Below are 22,754 nucleotides of genomic sequence, written 5' to 3'. Positions count from 1 at the left end.
CTGGGGGTGCCTGGTGGCTTGATCAGTTAAGCGTCTGACTCTTGATTTTGGCTCAGGTCATGATCTCACAGTTCGTAGGTTTGAACCCCACATTGGGCTCCACACTGAGGGGGGAAAGCGTGCTTGGAATTCTTTCTCTCTCCTTCTCTCTCTCCCCCTTCAATTCTCTATCACTCTCTCCTTCTCTCTCAAAATAAATAAAATAAAATAACAAAGAAAGAAAATGATTTCTGTATCAAATGGTGGATCCTGAAAACTACAGACTGAGGTCACAGGGCTTGTTGGTCTGTGTTTCTCCCCTGACTTTGCTCAGGGGCAGTGTTATGTGGAAATCAGGAAGTAATGTGCTGTATTGCCTTAGTGTGTCCTAGCACTGGAGGCTGGAAGGGAACTGTAGACATTCTGGCCCCCGGGCCTGGGATAAGCTGGGAAAAGCATGAATGTCTACAATAAAGCATTTATGCCACCTCATACTGCAGCATTTTAAGTCCTATTATAGGACCACACACTTAATCTTCACAGAAACTTGTAGCACGGGCAGCAACTACTAACCCCTTTAGAGAAATGTACAAGCAGGCTCAGAGGATTGTATATTATTTGTGGAAGATCAAAGTATATGTGGCAAGGTCAGAGAATCCAAATTTCTGATTTCTCTTTTCCATTTTATTAAGCAGACTCAAAATCAAAATGGAGTAAAAAAAAAAATCACAATCCACAGTTAATGCAGATATTTTTCAAAAGGCATTAGCTCCTATTTCAAGAAAGTTACATGTTTAAAGTTTTCTTTCTAAATAGGTTCCCTTTTAAACGGCAAACTATTTTCTATTTAGTTTCCCTTCTAAATGTTTTTCCCAATGGAAATAGAAACTTTTGACATGAGGCAGCCTGGTCTTTATGTCTGGCTTATATTTTCTCTCTCTCTCTCTCTCTCTCTCTTAATTTTCTGTATTTTTTAAGTAAACTCTATGCCCAACATGGGGCTTGAACTCAAAACTCTGAGATCAAGAGTCACATGCTCTACCAACTGAGCCAGCCAGGCACCTGATGTCTGATTTGTTCTAATTGTCACATCTAGTGACTACAAATAAAATAGATCACTTTTCAAATCTAGATCTTAAAGTTAATGGAACGGGATACATTTGGTAACTTGTTCTGTTAACATTCTAAAATTGAACACAGTGATAGGAGGCTCAAAAACTAGGCTATACAAACCTTTTGGTAGTTACTTACTACTCTTGCAAGATGATCACAGTAGTAGCAGTTAAGATGTAACTGCTTCCTGTCTCCTGAAAACACCTGCTCTAGGTAAGACACAAAGCTATCCATAGAAAGGGCAGTAACTGTTGTGACAACCTTTGGAACACATTTGTAGGGGCATGTCCCTACATGTGACATGGCAGGGCATCCTTTCCTTTGGTTGGTCCCCTCATTTTCAAGTGAATGGAAGACTAAAGCTAATTACTTTGAAAGGCGTCAACAAAGGTTAATACGTTCCATTTTTATGAGAGTTATGCTCTTTGTACTCTGAGATTCTTTTATAAACTTATAGGACCTAGAGCCTTTGAGCTACATACTATATTTAATTAATCCAATGGTTAAAAACAGAAGTTATTCATTTATCAATGGACACTTGGGTTACTTCCATATCTTGGCTATGTCAATAATGCTGCAATAAACAAAGAGGTGCATATGTCTTTTCCAACTAGTGTGTTTTTGGGGAGTGAAGAAGATGTAATACACACACACCTACACACACACACACACACACACGCACACACACACAATGGACTATTACTCAGCCATAAAAAAAGAGTGAAATCTTGTGATTTGCAAAAACATGGATGGACCTAGAGGGTATAATACTAAGCAAAATAAGACAGAGAAAGAGAAATATCACCTGATTTCACTCATATGTGGAATTTAAGAAACAAAACAAACAAATAAAAAGAGACAAACAAACAACCAGACTCTTAAATACAGAGAACAAACTGAGGGTTGCCGGAGGGAGAGTGGGCAGGGGGATGGGATAAATCAGTGATGGGTATTTATGGAGGGTCCTTGTTGTGATGAGCACTGGGTGTTACATATAAGTGATGAATCACTAAATTCTACTCCTTAACCTAATGTTACACTCACTATATGTTAAATAATTGGAATTTAAATAAAAACTTGAAACAAAACAAATAAACAAACAAAAGAGGCAAAAAAACCCACCAGATTCTTAAATACAGAGAACTGGTGATTGCTAGAGGGGAGGTGGGTGGGGAATGGGTGAAATAGACAAGGGAGATTAAGAGTACATTTATCTTTTTTATTTAAGCATTTGTTTAATATATATTTTTGAGAGACAGAGAGAGAGAGCAAGCAAGCAGGGGAGGGGAGGGACAGAGAGATACAGAATCCGAAGCAGGCCCCAGGTTCTGAACTGTCAGCACACAGCCCGACGTGGGGCTCGAACTCACCAACCATGAGATCATGACCTGAGCCGAAATCAGACACTTAATCAACAAAGCCACCTGGGTGCCCCAATAGTATACACTTATCTTGCTGAGCACTGAGAAATGTAAAAATTGTAGAATCATTATATCAGCCACCTGAAACTAATGTAATACCATATATAAATTATACTTGAAAAAAAATTTAATGAAAACAAAAAGCAAAAAAAAAAAAAAAAAAAAAAGACAGAAGTTACTCTCTTGACAGAGGAACTCAGCATGAAATATGGTTTGTCTATTTGTTGCAGGCTTATAATAAAAAATACGAATAATGCACCATTAAGTTAGTATGTTCAATGAAGAAAACAAATGTAGAAAACTATTTTAAAAGCCCTAGCTACCCTTGTGATGAGCATAGCATAACATACAGAGATGTTGATTCAGTACATTGTACAACTGAAACTAATGTAAATTAGGTGTCAACTATATTCATATAAAAACATTAAATAAAAGTAAAATAATATTAATACAATTATAAATACGTGCTATGAAGAAAATTTTAAATAAAAATAGTCATTAAGAATACTTCTTCTGAGACAAGCCAGACAACATTCACATGAAAACTGCACATGTCAAAAAAAAAAACAATCCTTTTTGACAGGCACAATTTGACATGTGCAATAGGAAATAAAAAAAATTCTATTAATTTTATGAATGTGTATATGTTTGTATGCCCATACATATAGATAGATATGTATGTATGTTATAAATAAATATTTCCTGGTGGACAGCCATCATTAATATTATAGTTGCATTAATTTTCCCCCTGAAGTAAACAAATACTACATATAATATCTAAATTTTCTGTATTCATGAATTTGTTTCACTCAAAAGAGAAGTAACTCTTGCTCTAAATCCATCAAAAGTGGTGTTTATCCAACATTATGAACATGTCTTCCATTTAATGTTTGAAATGGGTGAAGTTAAAATTTCTTACCATCCAAGCTGTGACAAAGTCCCCCATCCAGGTCCCTACTGCAGCTAATTTCATGAAACTTTCATTTCGGATGCCCATATAGTCTGTAATGATATATGCTCTGTGGAAACAAACACACAAGACATTGTCCAGACTGAGAGAGCTACATCGTCAAAGAATTCTGGTTCAGCAACACACAAAGGGACTTCCCTCCCTTTCAACAAGATCTCCTGCTTTTGTCTCATCACATATGCTTACAGATCTGAAAGGCTCAGAAGAGCTCTGGGGGTGTCTGGGTCAGTTCCAATTAGATTTGAAGGCTGGCTGTGGCTATACCAATTACCACGTGCATTTCATTTTCAAGCTGTAAGACTGACAACAGCTTTTGGAAAATCAAACAGAGATACTCAGCAAAGGCATCATTTCATGCTCACTCAGGTATGAAGAGAGGGGAAACAATTCCTGAGTTAGAGTAACTTGAAAGGGAAGAGAAAAGCTCACTTTTCTTTCAGTTCTGTCAAGTCAGAACTATTGAAGACATACTGGGACTAGGCTTTACATAGAATATCATACCTGAACAATAGTCAAAAAAAGGTACATTTAAGAAAAATTTTAATGCAATGAAGTAACGTAAAATTTGATTCAAATATATGTGGTTTAAATTACTTAAATAAATAACAATAACCAGAAGATTTTATTTCACCTCTTTTTGTGTCACAATTTCTTGTCCACTTCCTATAACACTAATTCATGTTCTTTACAGCCCAAAGAGAGATTCAAAGCCATGACTGATCATTAAACACAAGTAACAAGACTATACTTACTGCATGTAATTTCATTTCTTTCTTCTTATTTGATTTCAAGAAAATCTAAGTATTATTTTCCTATGGTACAATTTCTCCAGGAAAACTGGGACACAGGGCGATCACTTAACTCACCCAATCAATACCACATAACTGATGAATGGTAATTAGGAATCAAATTTCCCTCTCTCCCTCTCTCTCTCTCTTTTTAAGTCTAAGGTTTTTTTTCGCTCAGATTTTTTTTTACATTAAATTTTGTTCCTTTTCTTAAACATAAGAGTATTAGTTAACCTTGATTCTTCTTAAATGAACTTTAAAATAAGATACAGTAGAAAATGATATGTTTGTTATTTAGTGAAACTATAAAGAAATACATTTTTGAAGTCATTGAGAGGTAAATCATCTCCAATTTAGTTTTTTTTTTCTGGAGTTATTTCAGATAGTTTTTTTATACATAATATAAACAAATATTTAAATGGTTTTACTTAACAACAAAAATAAACTTATGAACTCTTAAAACAACTTTTTCCCACATGCTTCATTCACCTACCTTAGAAGATCTTTATAAAAATCTTAAGATCTCACCTCAGAATTCTGGGTCTCTATTCCATGGATTTCCATAATGGCCAAAGAAATCATAGCTATCATAAACTGCTTGCTTACAATATTCCAGAGATCACTATTTGCACTTTAAATACAGTGTCTCCAATACCTTCCAAGTCAGCCCAATGAAATGTATTATGATTCCTGTTTCACACATATGGAATTGAGGCTTCAAAGAGTTTTTGCAACTTTCTCAAGGTCAAGCATCTAGTAAATAGACAAGGTTTGAATCTAAATGATTGTCTCCCAAATGCAGGCACTTAACCACTATGCTGTATCTTCTTCCTATAAGGGTTAGTGAGATATAAAAAACACAAAGAATATCTATTCTTTTCCCCAGTATTTTAAAAGACATGAAGATCAAGACTTATATCCTTTGAGGATAATTCATAACAGAAGTCAAGGGCAGCATGCAGAGGCTGCAGCCCCCCAGAGTGACGATGAGTCTTGGATTCCCACCAAGTTCACCAAACTAAACAGCCTATGCATGAAAGCCCCCAAGTTAACTTGGACACCTTCGTCTTACTCCCCTCAGTATCACTATTACTGAACAGTTCTTGGGCAGTGAACTCAGTGTACTTTAGAGTATTAGCTCTGATAACTGTCCAGCTCTTTCAGTGACATTTCAAAGGATGTGTTGAATGCCACATCCCTATCTGTTACTTTGCCAGTGAGTTCTAGAATACATTGAGCTAGGATGGAAATTTTGGGGTACATCCTTTGTGGTAATATAGGTATGTATAAGAGAAGACAGTCTCTTATTTCAGTATCTAAAAATAGGGATGAAATGAGGGCACCTGGGTGGCTCAATCGGTTAAGTGTCCGACTTCAACTCAGGTCACGATCTCACAGTTCATGAGTTTGAGCCTCTTATTGGGCTCTGCATCATAGCCTGCTTCAGAATCTCTGTCTCCCTGTCTCTCTGCCCTGCCCCTACTGGCAGAGTCAGTCAGTCAGTCAGTCAGTCTCTCTCTCTCTCTCTCTCTCTCTCTCTCTCTCTCTCTCAAAAATAAATAAACACTTAAAAAATAAATAAATAAGTAAAATTAGGGATGAGATAGGTAAGCTTGCAAGAGATCAATGATCCAGCCAAGAACTACAAAAAATCTAAATAAAATATTGGCAGTCTCAGTGAGTTGGAGAGACAACATTAGAAACTTAAGGAGCCACGATCCTCATCTTAAAGGGGTCCAGAAGGAAGTATGATACACAGCTGGCTTTACTTTCAAGACATTTGTCAAATTATGAATTATGTTCGGGGGGAGGCTAAGAGACGAAGCAGAAAGTCTGTGAGAAGCACAGCAGAGCTTTGGCAATTTTACCACGTTAAGGAGACTATTGTACTTCAGATCCTGCCAGAAGGAAAGGACCAAGAGAACACACAGAGCAATGGAAGGCTAGAGAAAACCAGAGATGGATGGGTCCTTGATAAAACTGAATCAGTCCTTCCCCACTCCATTTCATGACTGGATTAAGGTGATGAGCTTCTATTCTACCCATCCAACAGAGGAAAGAGTGAACATTTTCTAGAAGAATAAAATATCATCTAGATCCTCTATGTGTTTTTATATAGAACATCCATCAGACATTGAAATGTTACTAAGATATCAAGAAACAGGGCCATACCACCAAAAATCAAGAGAAAAGCCATGTCTAAGACTTGATAACAACAGGGAGTTATTTTGGCTATTCTTTTCACCTTTATTCCCCAGCACTTAGAGCACTGCCTGCATATAATAAGTGATCAGTGAACATTTGTTTAGTGTATGAATTAATGAAGCGAATCAAGTTATTCATGTTTCTACATGGCATGGGTAGATCTATGTATGTGAAACCCTAGAAACAGCAGTAAAGCGATATTTGAACTGTGGGCATGTGGTGAGTACTGAATACTATGGTAACAATGAAGATGAGATAGCACAACTTATGAAATAACTACTATATATATATATATATATATATATATATATATGCTATATAAAAGGTAGTAGGTAGTAGGTATTCTGGCTTTTGCTGCTTTAGAGAAATATACAGAAGAATTACAAATTTGCTGCCTGACATAAAAATTTGCAACTACTAGTTCATTGATCTGCATACCCTATAACAGTAATATTTCCTGTACTGGTTGCAAAGGACAGAGTGTGCTTATATTTATATAAGCAATGTTAGCCAGTTTGAATATCACATTGAACTCTAATAAAGTGAAGCTGTGAAGCTTCATACCTAATGTTTTAGGGAGTGATTCAGAATAAAATTCTATTTGCTAGGAGGCACCATTAACATTTTTAGTTTTGCTTGGAGTTGTAGCTAATTATTTCAACTATTCCTACATCTTTTGTTTGTTTTGTTTTATACTTTAGCTAATTATTTCCACTGTGCATAGATCTAGAAAATCTTGCAGTTTACCAGCCTTCCAGGTAAATATCAATAATATCTTTAAAATATCATTTCTTTAAAAATTCTAAATGAATTTCTTTACAGGCTATAACTTCAGTTTTTATTTTTTTCTTGAGATCTCAAGCCTAACTGTCAAATCCATAACAGGTGGGTGTTAACAGCAATATACAGGACCTTAGAAATGTTCATAATTATCATAATAGCCTGAAAAGCTATCAAGACTATTGTACCTAGTGAAAACTATGTACTAAATGGGCATAAACGAATCAGGCTCTAAATAGTCAATAAAACTATAATCTAGTAAATTGATCTTATAGGGGAGAGTCTTGATCACTACCAACAAAAGTTCCAGTTCACTTCAGTCTATTACTTATATGTACATGAATATAGTCAATGCCAGGTGATTTAGGAGTTGAGTTTCTGAAAGTTTAACAGGAGGCAGTAAACATAGATCACCAAACCAATATGGATTCATGCTTCACTGAAGATCCATCTGTGGCCAGCTGGATTCATAATGTCACAGCTGTCTCTCCCAGCCATGTTTGGGCAACATAAACAAGATTGGGGGCTTCATACACAAGTAAATCATAGATAAGGAGTTGAGTTACATGAGTACAGTCCTGCATTAAACATAATAAAACTAAAGTGAAAATTCTAAGTATTCTTACAACGTTGGGGAGAAAATTTGTCACTATAAAGCACCGGGAGTTAAACCTAGATTTATTACGATTTAACCTTCTGTCAATCCTTTTGTGTTTGTAATGAAATGATTAACAGTCTTCAATCCAGTCTATTATCCAAATAACCACATTTTAGCATTTTTGCTTGAAATTCCTAGTTCTTGCTTATTGAAAGGCTTTGATGGAGCTCAGTACACGTGTATAAACCTCTCAGGCAGGAACTAGGGTATAAACCTACAAAGCAAGATCCATTGGAAAGTCAAAATCCTACAGATAATTGTTAGGAGTAGCCTGGAATGATTAAATGTGCCTCTAGGCCTAAGAGTTCTTACAGATAAAATACCACCTCAAATTTCCCAACTTCAGCCATATATCCCCTAATTTTTATAAGGAAGACGTATATAAAAAGACTACAGATGGAGTTTTCATTGAACAAACTCAACCCTGAATGTGAATACATTCACCATACACCAACTATTCCTTTCATCCCTTGCTTTGTTTCAGCCCATTCAGTGAAATTCATCTGTATTAGATACAGAAACCTTAGTATGTCAGCAATTCCTCCCCTCTTTTATTCCTAACATTTGATTAATCACTAAGGTTACTTCTGAAAGGCTCACAAATCTATGCTCTTTTTCTGTCATCACTACTACCTACCAATGTCTCAATCCTGTTCATAAGCCCCTCTAATCTGAATTAAAGCAATAGCTTCCTTCTTCCCTGTGACTGTCTTCCTCTTACATTAGACTCACTATTATCACTACAATGACTTCTGGGGAAGTAATGCATAATACCACAGGAGAAGGTATCTTAGAACAAGAAAGTCCTAGGTTTGCAAACCACCTCCCACTCTATAATCTGGGACTAATGATCAACTCAACCCCTTATCTGTAGAGTTGGGATAAAAAATAACTATTCCTCACAGGGGTTTCTTGAGGATTAAGATTATTTCATTTCTGAAATAGGAAGGTAAAGCTTCTAACACAACAATTTCATAATAGGAGTGTAAAACATAGCAGACCTCTAGCCTACGGGCTCCCACTTTCTAAAATAATATAGTGGTTCCCACTGTCAAAGAGTAAAGCATGGATAAGAAGACTGTCCACTCTCTGCCAAGCTTTCCTTTCATTTGGACTCCTCTCCTTTCATCTCACAATCTCCTTTTATTATGCCCTCCACCTCACCATAAAATCAACCTCACCAAAAACCCCACTATTCTATAATGCACCTTAGTATCTTTGTGTGCAATGCTCTCTTTGTCTGGAATGCCATTCCCTTTCTTCTGGTCTGAGATTACTAACTCAGCCTAGCCACTTAAGTCCCCCACCATTACCCCTGAAAGCTGTCCCTTCCCTGGTATTAAACATAACACTTGGAATATATTTCTCTTTAATAATTCTCCTAAAGTATTTTATTGATTTTCTCACACTGTCACTCTTTTCCACAAGACTTAGCTCATCAAAGAACATGTTTAATTTCCCCAAGCAGGTGAATTTTTTTGCCCAGTTTATACTATGATTCAGGGTGTAATAAATATTTAAATGAACTAAGTGGTCCATTGATTAATGTAAAATTACTTAGATCATCTAACACCAGAGTCAAACTAGGAAGAGGATAAACAGATAAAAGATTAAAAAAAGAATCTACAATAATAGATAAACTAAAAAGAAACATCAAAGATGAGTAGGCCACATAATTATGATATCCTAACAAAGAACAGAATATCATTGTATCATTTATATTTCCCTTCTAGAATAACATGTTGGAAGTAAAAATATAATCAAATCAAAATGAAGAACACATCTTTGACTTTCTGCAATTACATGTTGTAAATTATTTAATTTGAATGTAATTTAGTTGGGTAATAAAGAAAAAAAATATAATAAAATCTCTGCACGATAGCTACAGAATCTTATTATTTAAAAGAATCTTTTTAAATTAAAAATAGAACTACCATATGATCTAGTAATTCCACTACTGGGTATTTATCCAAAGAATATGAAACCACTAATTCAAAAAATATATGTACTCCTATGTTTACTGCAACATTATTTACAGTAGCCAAATTATGAAAGCAGCCCAAGTGTCTATCAAGAGATGAATGGATAAAGAGGATGTGGAATATTACTCAGCCATAAAAAAGAATGAGATCTTGCCATTTGTAACATTGATGGATCTAGAGAGTATAATGCCAAGTGAAATAAATCAGAGAAACACAAATACCATATGATTTCACTTATATGTAGAATTTAAAAAATAAATGAAAAAAGAAAAAAAAGAGAGAAACCAAAAACCAGACTTTTAAATATAGAGAAGAGGGACACCTGGGTGGTTCAGTTGGTTAAGTGTCTGACTTTGGCTCAGGTCATGATCTCATGGTTTGTAGGTTCGAGCCCTATGTCGAGCTCTGTGCTAACAGCTCAGAGCCTGGAGCCTGCTTCAGATTCTGTCTCCCTCTCTCTCTGCCCCTCCCCCACTCGCACTATCTCTCTCCCTTCCTCCCTCCCTCACCCCTTCTCTCTCTCAAAAATAAACATTAAACAAAATTTTAATAAATAAATAAATACAGAGAACAAACTGATGGTCACCAGTAGGGAAGCAGGTAGGGAGGAGACACAAAATAGTTGAAGGGGACTAAGAATACACTTACCCGTATTCAGGAAAGTCACAGGATATAAAATCAATGCACAGAAATCTGTTGCATGTCTATGCACCAAAAATGAAGCAGCAGCAAGAGAAATCAAGGAATTAATCTCATTTACAGTTGACCAAAAGTCATTAGATACCTAAGAATAACCCTAACCAAAAGGCAAAAGATTTGTACTTTGAAAACTATAGAACACTTATGAAATAAATTGAAGAAGACACAAAAAAATGGAAAAACATTCCATGCTCGTGAATTGGAAGAACAAATGTTGTTAAAATGTTCACCCATAGCAATCTACACATTTAATGCAAACCCTATCAAAATTCCACCAGCATTTTTCACAGAGCTCAAACAAACAATCCTAGTTTAAATGGAACCACAAAAGACCCCAAATAGCCAAAATAATCCTGAAAAGGAAAAACAAAGCTGGAAGCATCACAATTCCAGACTTCAAGCTGTATTACAAAGCTATATAATAATCAAGACAGTATGGTACTGGCACAGAAACAGATATATAGATCAATGGAACAGAATAGAAAACCCAGAAATGGACCCACAGCTATATGGTCAACTCATCTTTGACAAAGAAGGAAAGAATATCCAATGGGAAAAAGTCTCTTCAACAAATGGTGTTGAGAAACTGAACGGTGACATGAAGCAGAATGAAACTCAACCGCTTTCTTACACCATACACAAAAAATAAATTCAAAATACATGAAAGACCTAAATGTGAGACAGGAAACTATCAAAATCCTGGAGCAAAATACAGGCAGCAACCTCTGTGGCAACTTGGCTACAGCAACTTCTTACTAGATATGTCTCTGGAGGCAAAGGAATCAAATAAAAAATAAATTATTGGGACTTTATCAAGATAAAAATCTTCTGCACAGAGAAGGAAACAATCAGCAAAACTAAAAGGCAGCCTACAGAATGGAAGAAGATATTTTCAAATGACATATCTGATAAAGGGTTGGTATGCAAAATCTATAAAGAACTTATCAAACTCAGCACCCAAAAAACAAATAATCCAGTTAAGAAATGGGCAGAAAACATAAATAGACATTTTTCCAGAGAAGACATCCAGATGGCTAACAGACATATGAAAAGATGCTCAACAACATTCATCATCAGGAAAATACAAATCAAAACCACAACAAGATACTACCTTACACCTATCAGAATGGTAACATTAACACCACAGGAAACAACAGATATCGGTGAGGATGTGGAGAAAGGGGAACCCTCTTGCACTGTTGGTGGAAATACAGACTGATATAGCCACTGTGGAAAACAGTATGGAGGTTCTTCAAAAAGTTAAAAATAGAGCTACCCTATGACCCAGCAATTTAACCACTAGGTATTTACCCAAAGGAAACAAAAGTATTGCAAAGGGGCACATGCACCCCGATGCTTATGGTAGTATTATCAACAATAATCGTATTATGGAAAGAGCCCAAAGGTCCATCAACTACTGAATAGATAAATAAGAGGTGGTATATTTATACAACAGAATGTCACTCGGCCATCAAAGAGAAAGAAGTCTTGCCATTTACAATGACAGGGATGGAGCTAGAGTGTATTATGCTAAGTGAAACAAGTCCGTCAGAGAAAGACAAATACCATATGATTCACTCATATGTGGAATTTAAGAAACGAAACAGATGAACATATGAGAAAGGGAAAAAAAGGGAAGCAAACAATAAGAGACTCTTAACTATAGAGAACAAATTGAGGGTTGCTGGAGGTGGGTGGCAGGACATAGGCTAAATGGGTGATAGGTATTAAGGAGGGCACTTGTGTTCAGCACAGGGTGTTACATGTAAGAGATAAATCACTAAATTCTATTTCCAAAACCAGTAGTACACACTATATGTTAACTAACTAGAATTTAAATAAAAATTTGAAAAAATAAAGAGTACACTTATCATGGTAAGCACTGAGAAACATACAGAATTCTCAAACCACTGTATTATATACCTGAAGCAACACTGTATGTTAAGTATACTAAAATTAAAATTTTTTTAAATAATAATCATAAAGCCACAGGGATATATTTTACAGTATGGTAACTATAGTTAATGACATTGCATTGGATATTTGAAAGTTGCTAGGAGTGTAGATCTTAAAAATTCTCATCACCAAGAAAAAAACCTGTAACTATGTATGGTGACGGATGTTAACAAAGCTTATTGTGGTGATCATTTCACAATATATATAAATATCAAATCATTATTTTGTACACCTAAAACTAATATAGTGTTGTACATCAATTATAGCTCAATAAAAGTAAACAGATATATGGCAAAAAATGATAGGTAAATAAAAGAATCCTTTTAAATGAGACTAGGTATCAAAATGAAACGTTGTGCACTGATTTGCTGGCACAAATCATACAAGAGCTATATAGTAAAATACATTTCTATTATTCATGTGGAAAAAGAAAGCAAATTTATTCCACTCACCTTCAAATGGATACTGCCGAGCTACATGTCATTTGTTCTTTGAAGTCAAAATTTAGGAGTTTACAAGGTTATAAAATAATAGTCTCAAAACTAATTTTAAGGTTACAGAATTGTTGTGGTTATACCCCAAGTTTCTGTCTTAGGTCCCTTTTTCCCTCCCCTTCACAAACATTCCAGAAGTGGGCAATCTAATTGGATGCCCAAAATGGGCCTATCTTCTACTTCTAATGAATTAAACAGCCAAGACACTTCATGTATCTTTTCTAAAGTCACTGGAAAAACAATAGAAAGAATAAAAACTTTAAATCCTGAACTTTTTGCTAAGAGAGCCCCAGTAAATCCCCAAAGGAATCCAGAGAGCCACAAATTACTTAAAATTAATTTCATATTAAACTTGATCATGTTTTAATGTTAAATAACATTTCAGTGTGCTTATAACTATTCAGATAAAATATATCTGAATTGTAAAGTGAATTGCAGGCGGAACCAGAGTGGCATTAATTAATTTATCCTACATAATGATGCTTCCTTCCAAACTAATTAGAGAGGCATAAAATAACTTATAAATTCTGCTAAGATTCTGATGCTGCTCAAAGTAGAACAAAAAGCAAGTTCAATTTTAATGGGTGTTTTTCAGTCAAGGTAAGTGTTCAGGCTGTTAAAAGGTCAAAATAGATAAGAAATAATGGAATGGAAACACCGAGACATAAATACAATAATTAACTTTTGGCAGAAACTATAATTTTTCCACTGTATATAATAAAATAAAGAAACATGAAAAATGAGACTGTCCTTCTCCTGCCCACAAAATTTTCAAATTCAAAGCATAATTGCTTTGTGATAGTATGATAATTATTCTTTTCCCTCTCCTCTCCTTCCCCACCTTCCCTTCTCCTCCTTCTCCTCCTCCTCCATCTTCTTTTGGCTATGAGTTCAATTACCTCTCATCCTCTTCCCCTGACTACCCAACACTATTTCCCAATCATTTATGCCCTATTCTTGTTGAAGATATTTTAGACTCCAATTATGGGAAGGGGGAGGGGGCCATTTTCTCAACCAAGAACCCTTCTCACCGCATGTGAATTTACGTGAGATAAGCATCTGCCTTATTTCTTTTCATTTACTCATTAAACAAATAATTACTGATGCCTCACTATATGCTAGACCATGGGCCTGATACTTAGAAACTCACATTTTTCCAAGGGAAAGGAAATAGCAACCCAGAGCTAAGTGGTCACTTCCTACATTATCTTCCAGTATTCTTGCCTAATAATTTCTTCTGTCCTACAACTACCCTTCCCCAATCAGGGCCCTAAGGGTAAATAAGAAGAAAGAAATCTTTATTCATGAGGTCAGATGAAAAAAAATGGCATGATTATTGGTGTCCACATTCTGCTCTGTGCACTGTGTAACTGGAGTCTGTAGCAAGAGAGAAGGGGGATTGAAAGAGACCAAGAATACAGGCAGCAGGCTGAGTCCTGCAAATGAGGAAAGACAAAAGACAGAAGAACACAGGAGAGGGTCTAATTCCATGGTCTTCTGGAGACCTACTTCCTGTACTTTAGATTCCATGAGACACCCTCTGTTAATTTCTAATCATCACTGCCTCCCATCTTTGTTCCTAAGCTAGCTTGACAGACCTTCCACTCATTGCAATGAAAAGACTTGCAACCATTTGCCAAGAAAAAAACGTTAGAGCCTAACACTGTGCTTTTGAATATTTAGTTCGATTGTAACAATATGACAATCTTATAAATCCTTTTAGAAAGGGATGCCGTTAAACTGGCTGAAAGAGAAGAGTCACCAGTGTGGTTGATAAACTGATGTTCATTTTCAAATGACTCCTAATAAGAACAAGGATAAATGCATTGTGCCCACTCTTTACCCCACTGCCTAAGACAATAGGGGGACTTCTGTTTAAATCTTAATGTACTATTCACATGCACAGAATTCACAAGTGTGCTAAAGTTCTGAACAGCCTTCCCCTCCCCAGTTAAAAACTAGGCATGCATGCTCTAGATAAAACCAGTGTGTTAGAATGTGTCTCCTTTTTATGAGATATGGGGCACACTAAGAGAGTGTCAAACAAGTGACAATAAATGGAGTATCTGTGTGTTTAATAGATAAAAAGCTAGATAAAAAGGTTACATATCTTAGCTTGCTGGTCTAAAAGGAACCTGATTTTGAAATAAAAAGTGTTGACAAAAGACAAAACAAAGACAGATAAAGTGCAGGTTAGAGAGAGTGGAGGTTGCCCTTCTGACATATCAAAGACTTTTATAGGCTTGCTACAAAGTGTCAAGAGAAGGTAACAAAAAGATCAGATGAAGCAGACATCACTTAGTGTAGAATAGAGAGCTGGAGAGAGTTTCACAGGAGTTTGGGAGGGGGGCTCTGGAATTGAGTTTGCCAATGATATGAGTGACTTGGGGTAGCAGATTTCCAGGTGTGCGATTCTATGAGGATGCAAAAGAGAGCACACACCTTTCACCCACAGCCATCTCTGCACTTAGACGCTCTGTGTAAGAGCCACGCCCCCGGGCATCTCTCTAGCCTGACAATGCTTAATGCCCTTCAAATTAGAAACGACATGATTCTTATTGCTCCATAAGTTTGTTCCGCAATTTTACTAATTATATAGCTTCATTTGATTTAACAATAAAGAATTTCATGCTTTGCTTTGCAATGTGTGATTCACAAGCTACATCACTCCAGCCAATGGTATGAAATAAAAAAGGAAATAAAGCCAAATTTCCACCCACCTTGTGAGCATTTCCAGCCCATCAAGTTCCTCCCAAATAATTCACTGAGTTTTCAAAAAGTTTTATTTGTGCTGTTGAAGCTAGGACTTTCAGCTTCCACGGTGCTAGTTTCTAGCTAATACTGTCAAAGATGCTTCCAAACATATCCTTTCTTCCACTAACGCCCACTGAAGTCTCTGCTACAGCTACTCATGTTGTCAGTGTGGGAGCCAAGGACCCAAAATACTGGTGTGTGCCAATGACAAGGAAGATATCATTGCAAATTCTATTATTGTAACCTGTGTTCCTTTCACCAATTCTGAGCTCAATCACCAATATACTCACATTACCACACTACACCTGTGCCGCCAGATGCCAATATCAACCATGCTGATTCCTGACCACTTCAAATACCCACAGAGATTATGGCCTCTTTCAGCTTTTACTTGCTTATATATAATAGCTTCATGCCTTTGGATTCAGATGGGGCCAGGAATAAAAGATATTGTGTTTTATCCACAATTCCTCCCATGTCAACACCTGCCCATTGTCCTTGACACAGATGTCCTTGCTTCAACTCTTATTTTCCAGGAGCTTCTTTCGGTGCCTTATGTAACAGCACTCCAGAGGCAGGGTCACAAGTAAACTTGGTGGAGTGAGAAGATAGGTGTTTCCTCTCCCAGATTTATAGGAATAAAAGAATAAATCTGCAGAGTAGAAGAGATGGCAGAAAGCGAGAAATTTTAATAAAATTTTGGGAAGAAGATTAAGGAACTTATTCTGGAGGATTAAATCCTTCTGGGATGTGTATTAAAAAGGAAGCTAAATTCTGCCTCTGAACCTCAACAATACTCAAGAACAGGAGGCTCAGCATTTCTGAAGGTGAGACAGGGGAAGGATAGAACTGAAAAGAGAAGTTGGAAATCCTGAACGATGAGTAGTTCGACTACCAGGCACTCTCCCTCAGCCAATAAAACCAAGAAATGACTTTTACCCCACCTTGTGAGGATGGACATGAGCTATCTGGAGAAATTCAAGCAAAGAGTTAGACACTTTAGCTAAAATAGGAGCTGCAAAAATACAAGTTTGAATGTAATATAATATAATATAATATAATATAATATAAATATCTGTGAGTTCTATTACCCACAATGCTGTTCGTCTGGGTGGAGGACATCTCAAAGACCAGCCCTGCCCTCCTCAAAAAGCTTATTAACAATTGAGGTCTCCCAGTGAAATATCCAAAAGCCCATTAGCCACAGCCTGCTGTGTCAAGAATGTCCTGTCATAAGCTTGTCTGTGCACAGAGACTTTCTAATCACCTTTTAACTGCCCGCTTTTAAAAATAAAACAGATTTGAGACATTACCATATATTTGAGAAGAATCGTTAAGAAGAAAAAAAAAGATCAAAACTAAACAAAAATGAGGCACCCAGAGAAAATAGACAATGCAGAAAGCAGAAGAAAAATATGAGGACAGAATAAAGATATTTTTCATACCTGCAAAGTTAAAATTCAATTATATGCTATCTGTGAAAAAAAAAATATATATATATATCTAGATATATATATCTAGATATATATATATATATCTAAACCCAAAGCAACATAAAGGTTTAAAGTTAAAGAGTAAAGGGGTACCTGGGTGGCTTAGTCGGTTAAATGTCTGCCTCTTGATTTCAGCTCAGGTCATGATCTCATGGGTTCCTGAGACTGAGCTCCACATCCGGCTCCATGCTATCTGCTTGGGATTCTCTCTCTTCTCTCTCTCTGCCCCTCCCCCTGCTCTATCTCTCTCTCTCTCAAAATAAATAAATACACATTTTTTAAAAAGTAAAATACAAAAAAATTAAGTTGAAAAAGATAGCATGCAAACAAAAATACAAAAGAAAATACAAAATACAAAAATACAAAAAGAAATTTGGAATAACTATAACTAAATCCAATTTTAAAGACAAATTATACTATTATAGATTGAGAGGGAATCTTACTAATAAAAAAGGTTCAGCTCATCAGGAAGGTATAATGTGCCCTCACAATATAGAATTTACTGTCAGAGAGGTAGGAAAAATAGACAAGTTCACACAGGAAATAGATATCAACATATTTCTCTCAGTAACCAATGAAACAATCCAAGAAAAACCACAGTAGAGGACATAGAGGATTTGAATGAATTAGCCAACTCTTTCTAATGGAAATACATAGAATGACTAACACCACAACTACAGAATACACATTCTTTTAATGCCACAAAGCAAGTCTCAAAATATTGTTAAATGACTTAATCAAATAGAGGATATTCTTTGCCCATAATGTAACTACATTATAAGTCAATATAATGTAACTACATTATAAATCAATAATACAAAAATAACTTGACAATCCCCAGATCTTTGAAAACCAAGAGACACATGTCCAAAAATCACGTGTAAGTGAAAACAGAAATCTCAGTTGGAGAGAGAAAATATTTTAAACTGGATACTAATGGAAATATTGTGAGATACAACTAAAACCATGCTTAAACTTTTAATTTTAACATATTGAAAAAAAAGAATGCTGAAAATTAAAGAAGAATCTTCCTCAAGAAATTAGAGGAAAAAAATAAAATAAGCCAAAAAGATATAAGTAATTTAAATCTTTTAACGTTTCTTTATATTTGAGAGACAGAGAGAGAGAGAGAGGGTGAGTGGAGCAGGGGCAGAGAGAGAGGGAGACACAGAATCCAAAGCAGGCTCCAGGCTCCGAGCTGTCAGCACAGAGCCCAACATGGGGCTCAAACTCAGTAACCGTGAGATCATGACATGAGCTGAAGTTGGCCACTTAAGCGACTGAGCCACCCAGGCGCCCAAAGATAGAAATAATTTAAAAAATTAAATAGAATCTAATTAAACAAGTAGCAAGAAAAGAAAATGGAAACATACAATACAAAGAGGATAAACAAAGTTGGTCCTGTGAAAAGACCTAAAACTGATCGCTCTCAGGCAAGACTGATGAAAATACAAAGAAAGAAGGCACACCCAATGTCAGAAATGAAAAAGGAGCACTGCTACAGATCCTGCAGAGATTAAACAGATAACGAGAGTACATTTAAAGAAATTTAGATGAAAACAAAACATTTAAAAATTACCAGAATGTCCATAGGAATAAAAAGCACTAAAAAAAGATGTGTAACTATTGACAAAATTGAATTTATAATTAGAAACTTCCCCACAAGTAAATTCCAGGCCCAGATATATACGTGGGGACCAAGAGAAATGTGAAGGAATGGTTACAGCATCATTATTTATAAAGCCTCAAACTGGACCCTGAATATCTATCAACAGAAGAAAAGATAAATACATCAGGGCTTGGTCATACAATGGAGACTATTCAACAATGAAAACAAACCACTCTGATACAAAGCCTGGATGGATCTCAGAAACCATGACATAAAAGAAGGCAGACAAGAAAAAGAGCATAATCAATGATCACAAGTATGTAAAGCTCAGAAACAGCAAAACTAAACTATGGTAATTAGGGAGATATTATAAGAAAGTGAACAGCATAAAAAAGCAAGATACTGGTTACTCTGGAGGGAGGGAGGGGCAGAGAGGTTTATTATCAGGAAATATAGCCACAGAGCTTTGGGGACGCTGGCAGCGTTTTTTTTGTTTAACATGAATGGTCATGGAGGGGGGGTGGGGTTTACTTAAAAATATTTTATTTTTTTTTACTTTATTTAAAAAATTCTTTTTAACGTTTACTTATTATTGAGAGAGAGAGACAGACAGAGCATGAGCATGGGAGGGGCAGAGAGAGAGGGAAACACAGAATCTGAACCAGGCTCCAGCCTCTGAATTATCAGCAAAGAGCCCAACATGGGGCTCAAACTCACAAACCGCAAGATCATGACCTGAGTCGAAGTCGGATGCTTAACCGACTGAGCCACACAGGTGCCCCTAAAAAATACTTTATAACAATTCAATTTTTTGCAATTATTTGCAATAATTAAGCTGTAAATATGTGTTCTATGTACTTTTGTGTAGGTATGTTATTTCCATACTTTTTAAAAGGACAAAAAATAATATTATTATAGAAGGGGCTTAAGAAATGGTACTATTACTGTTATTTTATAGGAGAAACATTGGGATAGCAAAAAAGTCTACATAGCTTTTGGGAGAAAATTATTTCTAACATGGATTAGAGGGTGCCATGGAGGAGAGGAACAGAAGACCCTCAGAGTGTGATCAGGCCTGCGTGTGTTGCAGCAGTAAAATTGGTGATACGTCCTGGTTAGAACAAGAACGATGTAAAGGAATAATAAAAGAGGAAGCTGAAAATTAATGATGTAGTGAAGGGCATTGAGTGTCTACAATGTAATTTAGTCCTGTTTTAAAGCCTGTGGACAATTCACATTTGGAATTTAGACTGCTTCAGTTTCTTCTATAAGGCACTGTATCTTTTACATCTTTACATATCTTTCTGCTTCTTAACTAATCATGCTTCTTGGTATCTCTTAATGGAAAAGTGATGAGACGGCTTTACCAAATGCAAGGACTACCATTTTTTACATACATAATGCCTGATAAGGTAGAGACTACATCAAGTACCATTTGAAAGACCCATACAAATTTATATCCACTTCATTTATTTCAAAGAGTAAAGCAGAAAGTCACCCCAAAGCAGCTGTTCCCTTGGTTGTATGAAGAATCACTTGGAGGTGCGCCTGGGTGTCTCAGTCAGTTGAGCATCTGACTTCGGTTCAGGTCATGATCTCACGGTTTGGGGGTTCAAGCCCCACGTCAGGTTCTGTGATAACAGCTCAGTGCCTGGAGCCTGCTTTGGATTCTTTGTCTCCCTCTCTCTCTGCCCCTCCCCCACTTGCATTGTCTGTCTCTCTCTCTCAAAAATAAATAAACATTAAACAAATTTTAAAAAAAAGAATCATTTGGGTAATTTCCCAGTAGCCCCTTGGTTGAAGATAAGAACACTTCTGGGGAAGGGGAGTAGGAAACATGTAATAAATTTCTGCGACTCTAGCAGAGCTCTCCAAGACTCTTGACATGCAGAGCTGGTCCTCAAGGAGGGGGAGTATGGAGGCTGGTCAGGAAGACCTGATGTAAGGCCCAGTGGTACAGAGTAATGATGAGGCCCCTCCAACAAAACCATGAGGAGAGTGGGTGGCCAAGCAGCCAACTTAGGTCTATCCACTCAGCAGCATGGGTTAAAGGAGCTGTTTTCAGCACCCAGTACGACTGATGGGAGCTCTTCTGAACCCAGCCATTTTAGAGAAAGGACACCTAATGGCTATGCATGGGCTGGACCAGGGAGGGTACCAGTGCCAGGTGGACAGGCACCTGTGCAGGTGCAAGCTTCAACAGAGACACTGTGGCAGCAAGACACAAATGAGGTAGAAGAAGAACTAGATGGCACTAGCTTTCCCTACGGCAGCTACTTAAAATGAACCCCAGTGACCCCACATGGGTAAGTCACCAAATTTAAGACCAATTGGGTGGGGGTGCCTGAGTGACCCCGTTGGTTAAGCATCCAACTCTTGATTTCAGTTCAGGTCATGACCTCATGGTTTGTGAGTTTGATCCCCACATCAGGTTCTGCACTGATCTGCAAAGCTTGCTTAGAATTCGCTCTCCCTCTCTGCCCCTCCTCCACTTGTGCACGCACATGCAAGCACGTGCTTGCACTCTCCCTCTTTTCTCTCTCTCTCAAGATAAATAAATAAACATTTTTTAAGGGCACCTGGGTGGCTCAGTTGGTTTAGCGTCCGACTTTGGCTCGGGTCATGATATCACGGTTTGTGAGTTCAAGCCCCACGTCGGGCTCTGTGCTGACAGCTCAGGGCCTGGAGCCTGCTTCAGATTCTGTGGCTCTCTCTCTCTCTGCTCCTCCCCTGCTCACTCTCTGTCTCTCTCTCCTACAAAAATAAATAAACATTCAAAAAACTTAAAAAAAAGAAAAAAAGGAAGAAAGCTAAATAAATAAATAAATAAACAAATAAATAAATAAATAAAAAGACCAATTGGGTGGATAAAACTTCAAAAAGAAGGTCAGACTCTTTACTAATGAATATAGGTAGAGCCTCAAGCCGTTAATAAGAAAGGTTAAAATAAACCAGCCCAAAGTTGAACTCTGAGTTTGTGAGGCATTCATGTCAACAACATATTATGCCAGAGATTTCTGAAGAATCAGCTTAAATTTGCTTGGTGTATATATCACCCCCTCCACCAACTCCACCAAATACTGACAGCATAGGCCCTGGGTAGAAATTAAAGGTCTGTTTGGGGCTTTCCCTTTAAGAGCTTCAGGTACAAGGCACATACCTAACCCTAAAAGAAAAGCCAATTAAGACATCTCCCAGTCATCTGCCCCTCAACTCAAAGGACAGGGTGAGCTATTTATTCAATCTTTCAACAATATTGATTGAACACCTCCTCCATGCCAGGAACCGTGCTAGGTGCTGGGAATACAAAGATGAATAAGACCCAGTGATTACCATTTAGCAAATGAAAAAAGACACACAAACAAATCAACAGAGCCCTCCGGTGGAAAATGCTCTAAGGGAGAGGACAGGCAGAGATGAGAAGCCCAGGGTCTGGGAGCACAGCAGGCTTCACAGAGGAGGGCCAGAGGAGAGAAAACGTGTTTGAAGTAGAAGCAAACAGATGCACAAAGGCAAAGAGGGCTGAAGGCAGCAGGCAAGCGAGTTAAAGGGAGAAGGAAGGGCAGGAAGCGGTGGCTACATCAGGGAAGGCTTTGCACAGCCTTAACAAGGTTTGCTTTTTAAAACATCACTGAAATGGGAGCATTACAACGACAGACCCCAATCTCCTATCCCAACAACTTCCTGGATATTATCCATGCGGTACCTTCAAAATGCTTTCCATTTAGGAGGCTGTATCAGTCAGGGTTCTCCAGAGAAACAGAACCAGTAGGAGATTATAGATATAGATAGATGATTGATAGATAGATAGATGATAGATGACAGATAGATGATAGAAAGATGATAGATGACA

General features: G+C 37.0%; 1 protein-coding gene across 1 annotated transcript in view; it reads right to left on the bottom strand.

Moving 5' to 3' along the window:
* TMEM117 (transmembrane protein 117) overlaps positions 1-22,754 on the bottom strand; it is a 396,452-nt gene that overhangs the window by 235,121 nt on the left and 138,577 nt on the right. The window contains exon 2 of the mRNA XM_049625332.1: positions 3,433-3,532. Within this exon, the coding sequence (XP_049481289.1) occupies positions 3,433-3,532 (100 nt within the window). The remainder of the gene's footprint in view (positions 1-3,432; positions 3,533-22,754) is intronic.

This window comes from Panthera uncia, chromosome B4 (assembly GCF_023721935.1).
Source record: "Panthera uncia isolate 11264 chromosome B4, Puncia_PCG_1.0, whole genome shotgun sequence".
Lineage (NCBI taxonomy): Eukaryota > Metazoa > Chordata > Mammalia > Carnivora > Felidae > Panthera > Panthera uncia.
The sequence above is the reverse complement of the archived record's forward strand: the minus strand, read 5'-3'. Positions and strand labels throughout refer to the sequence as shown.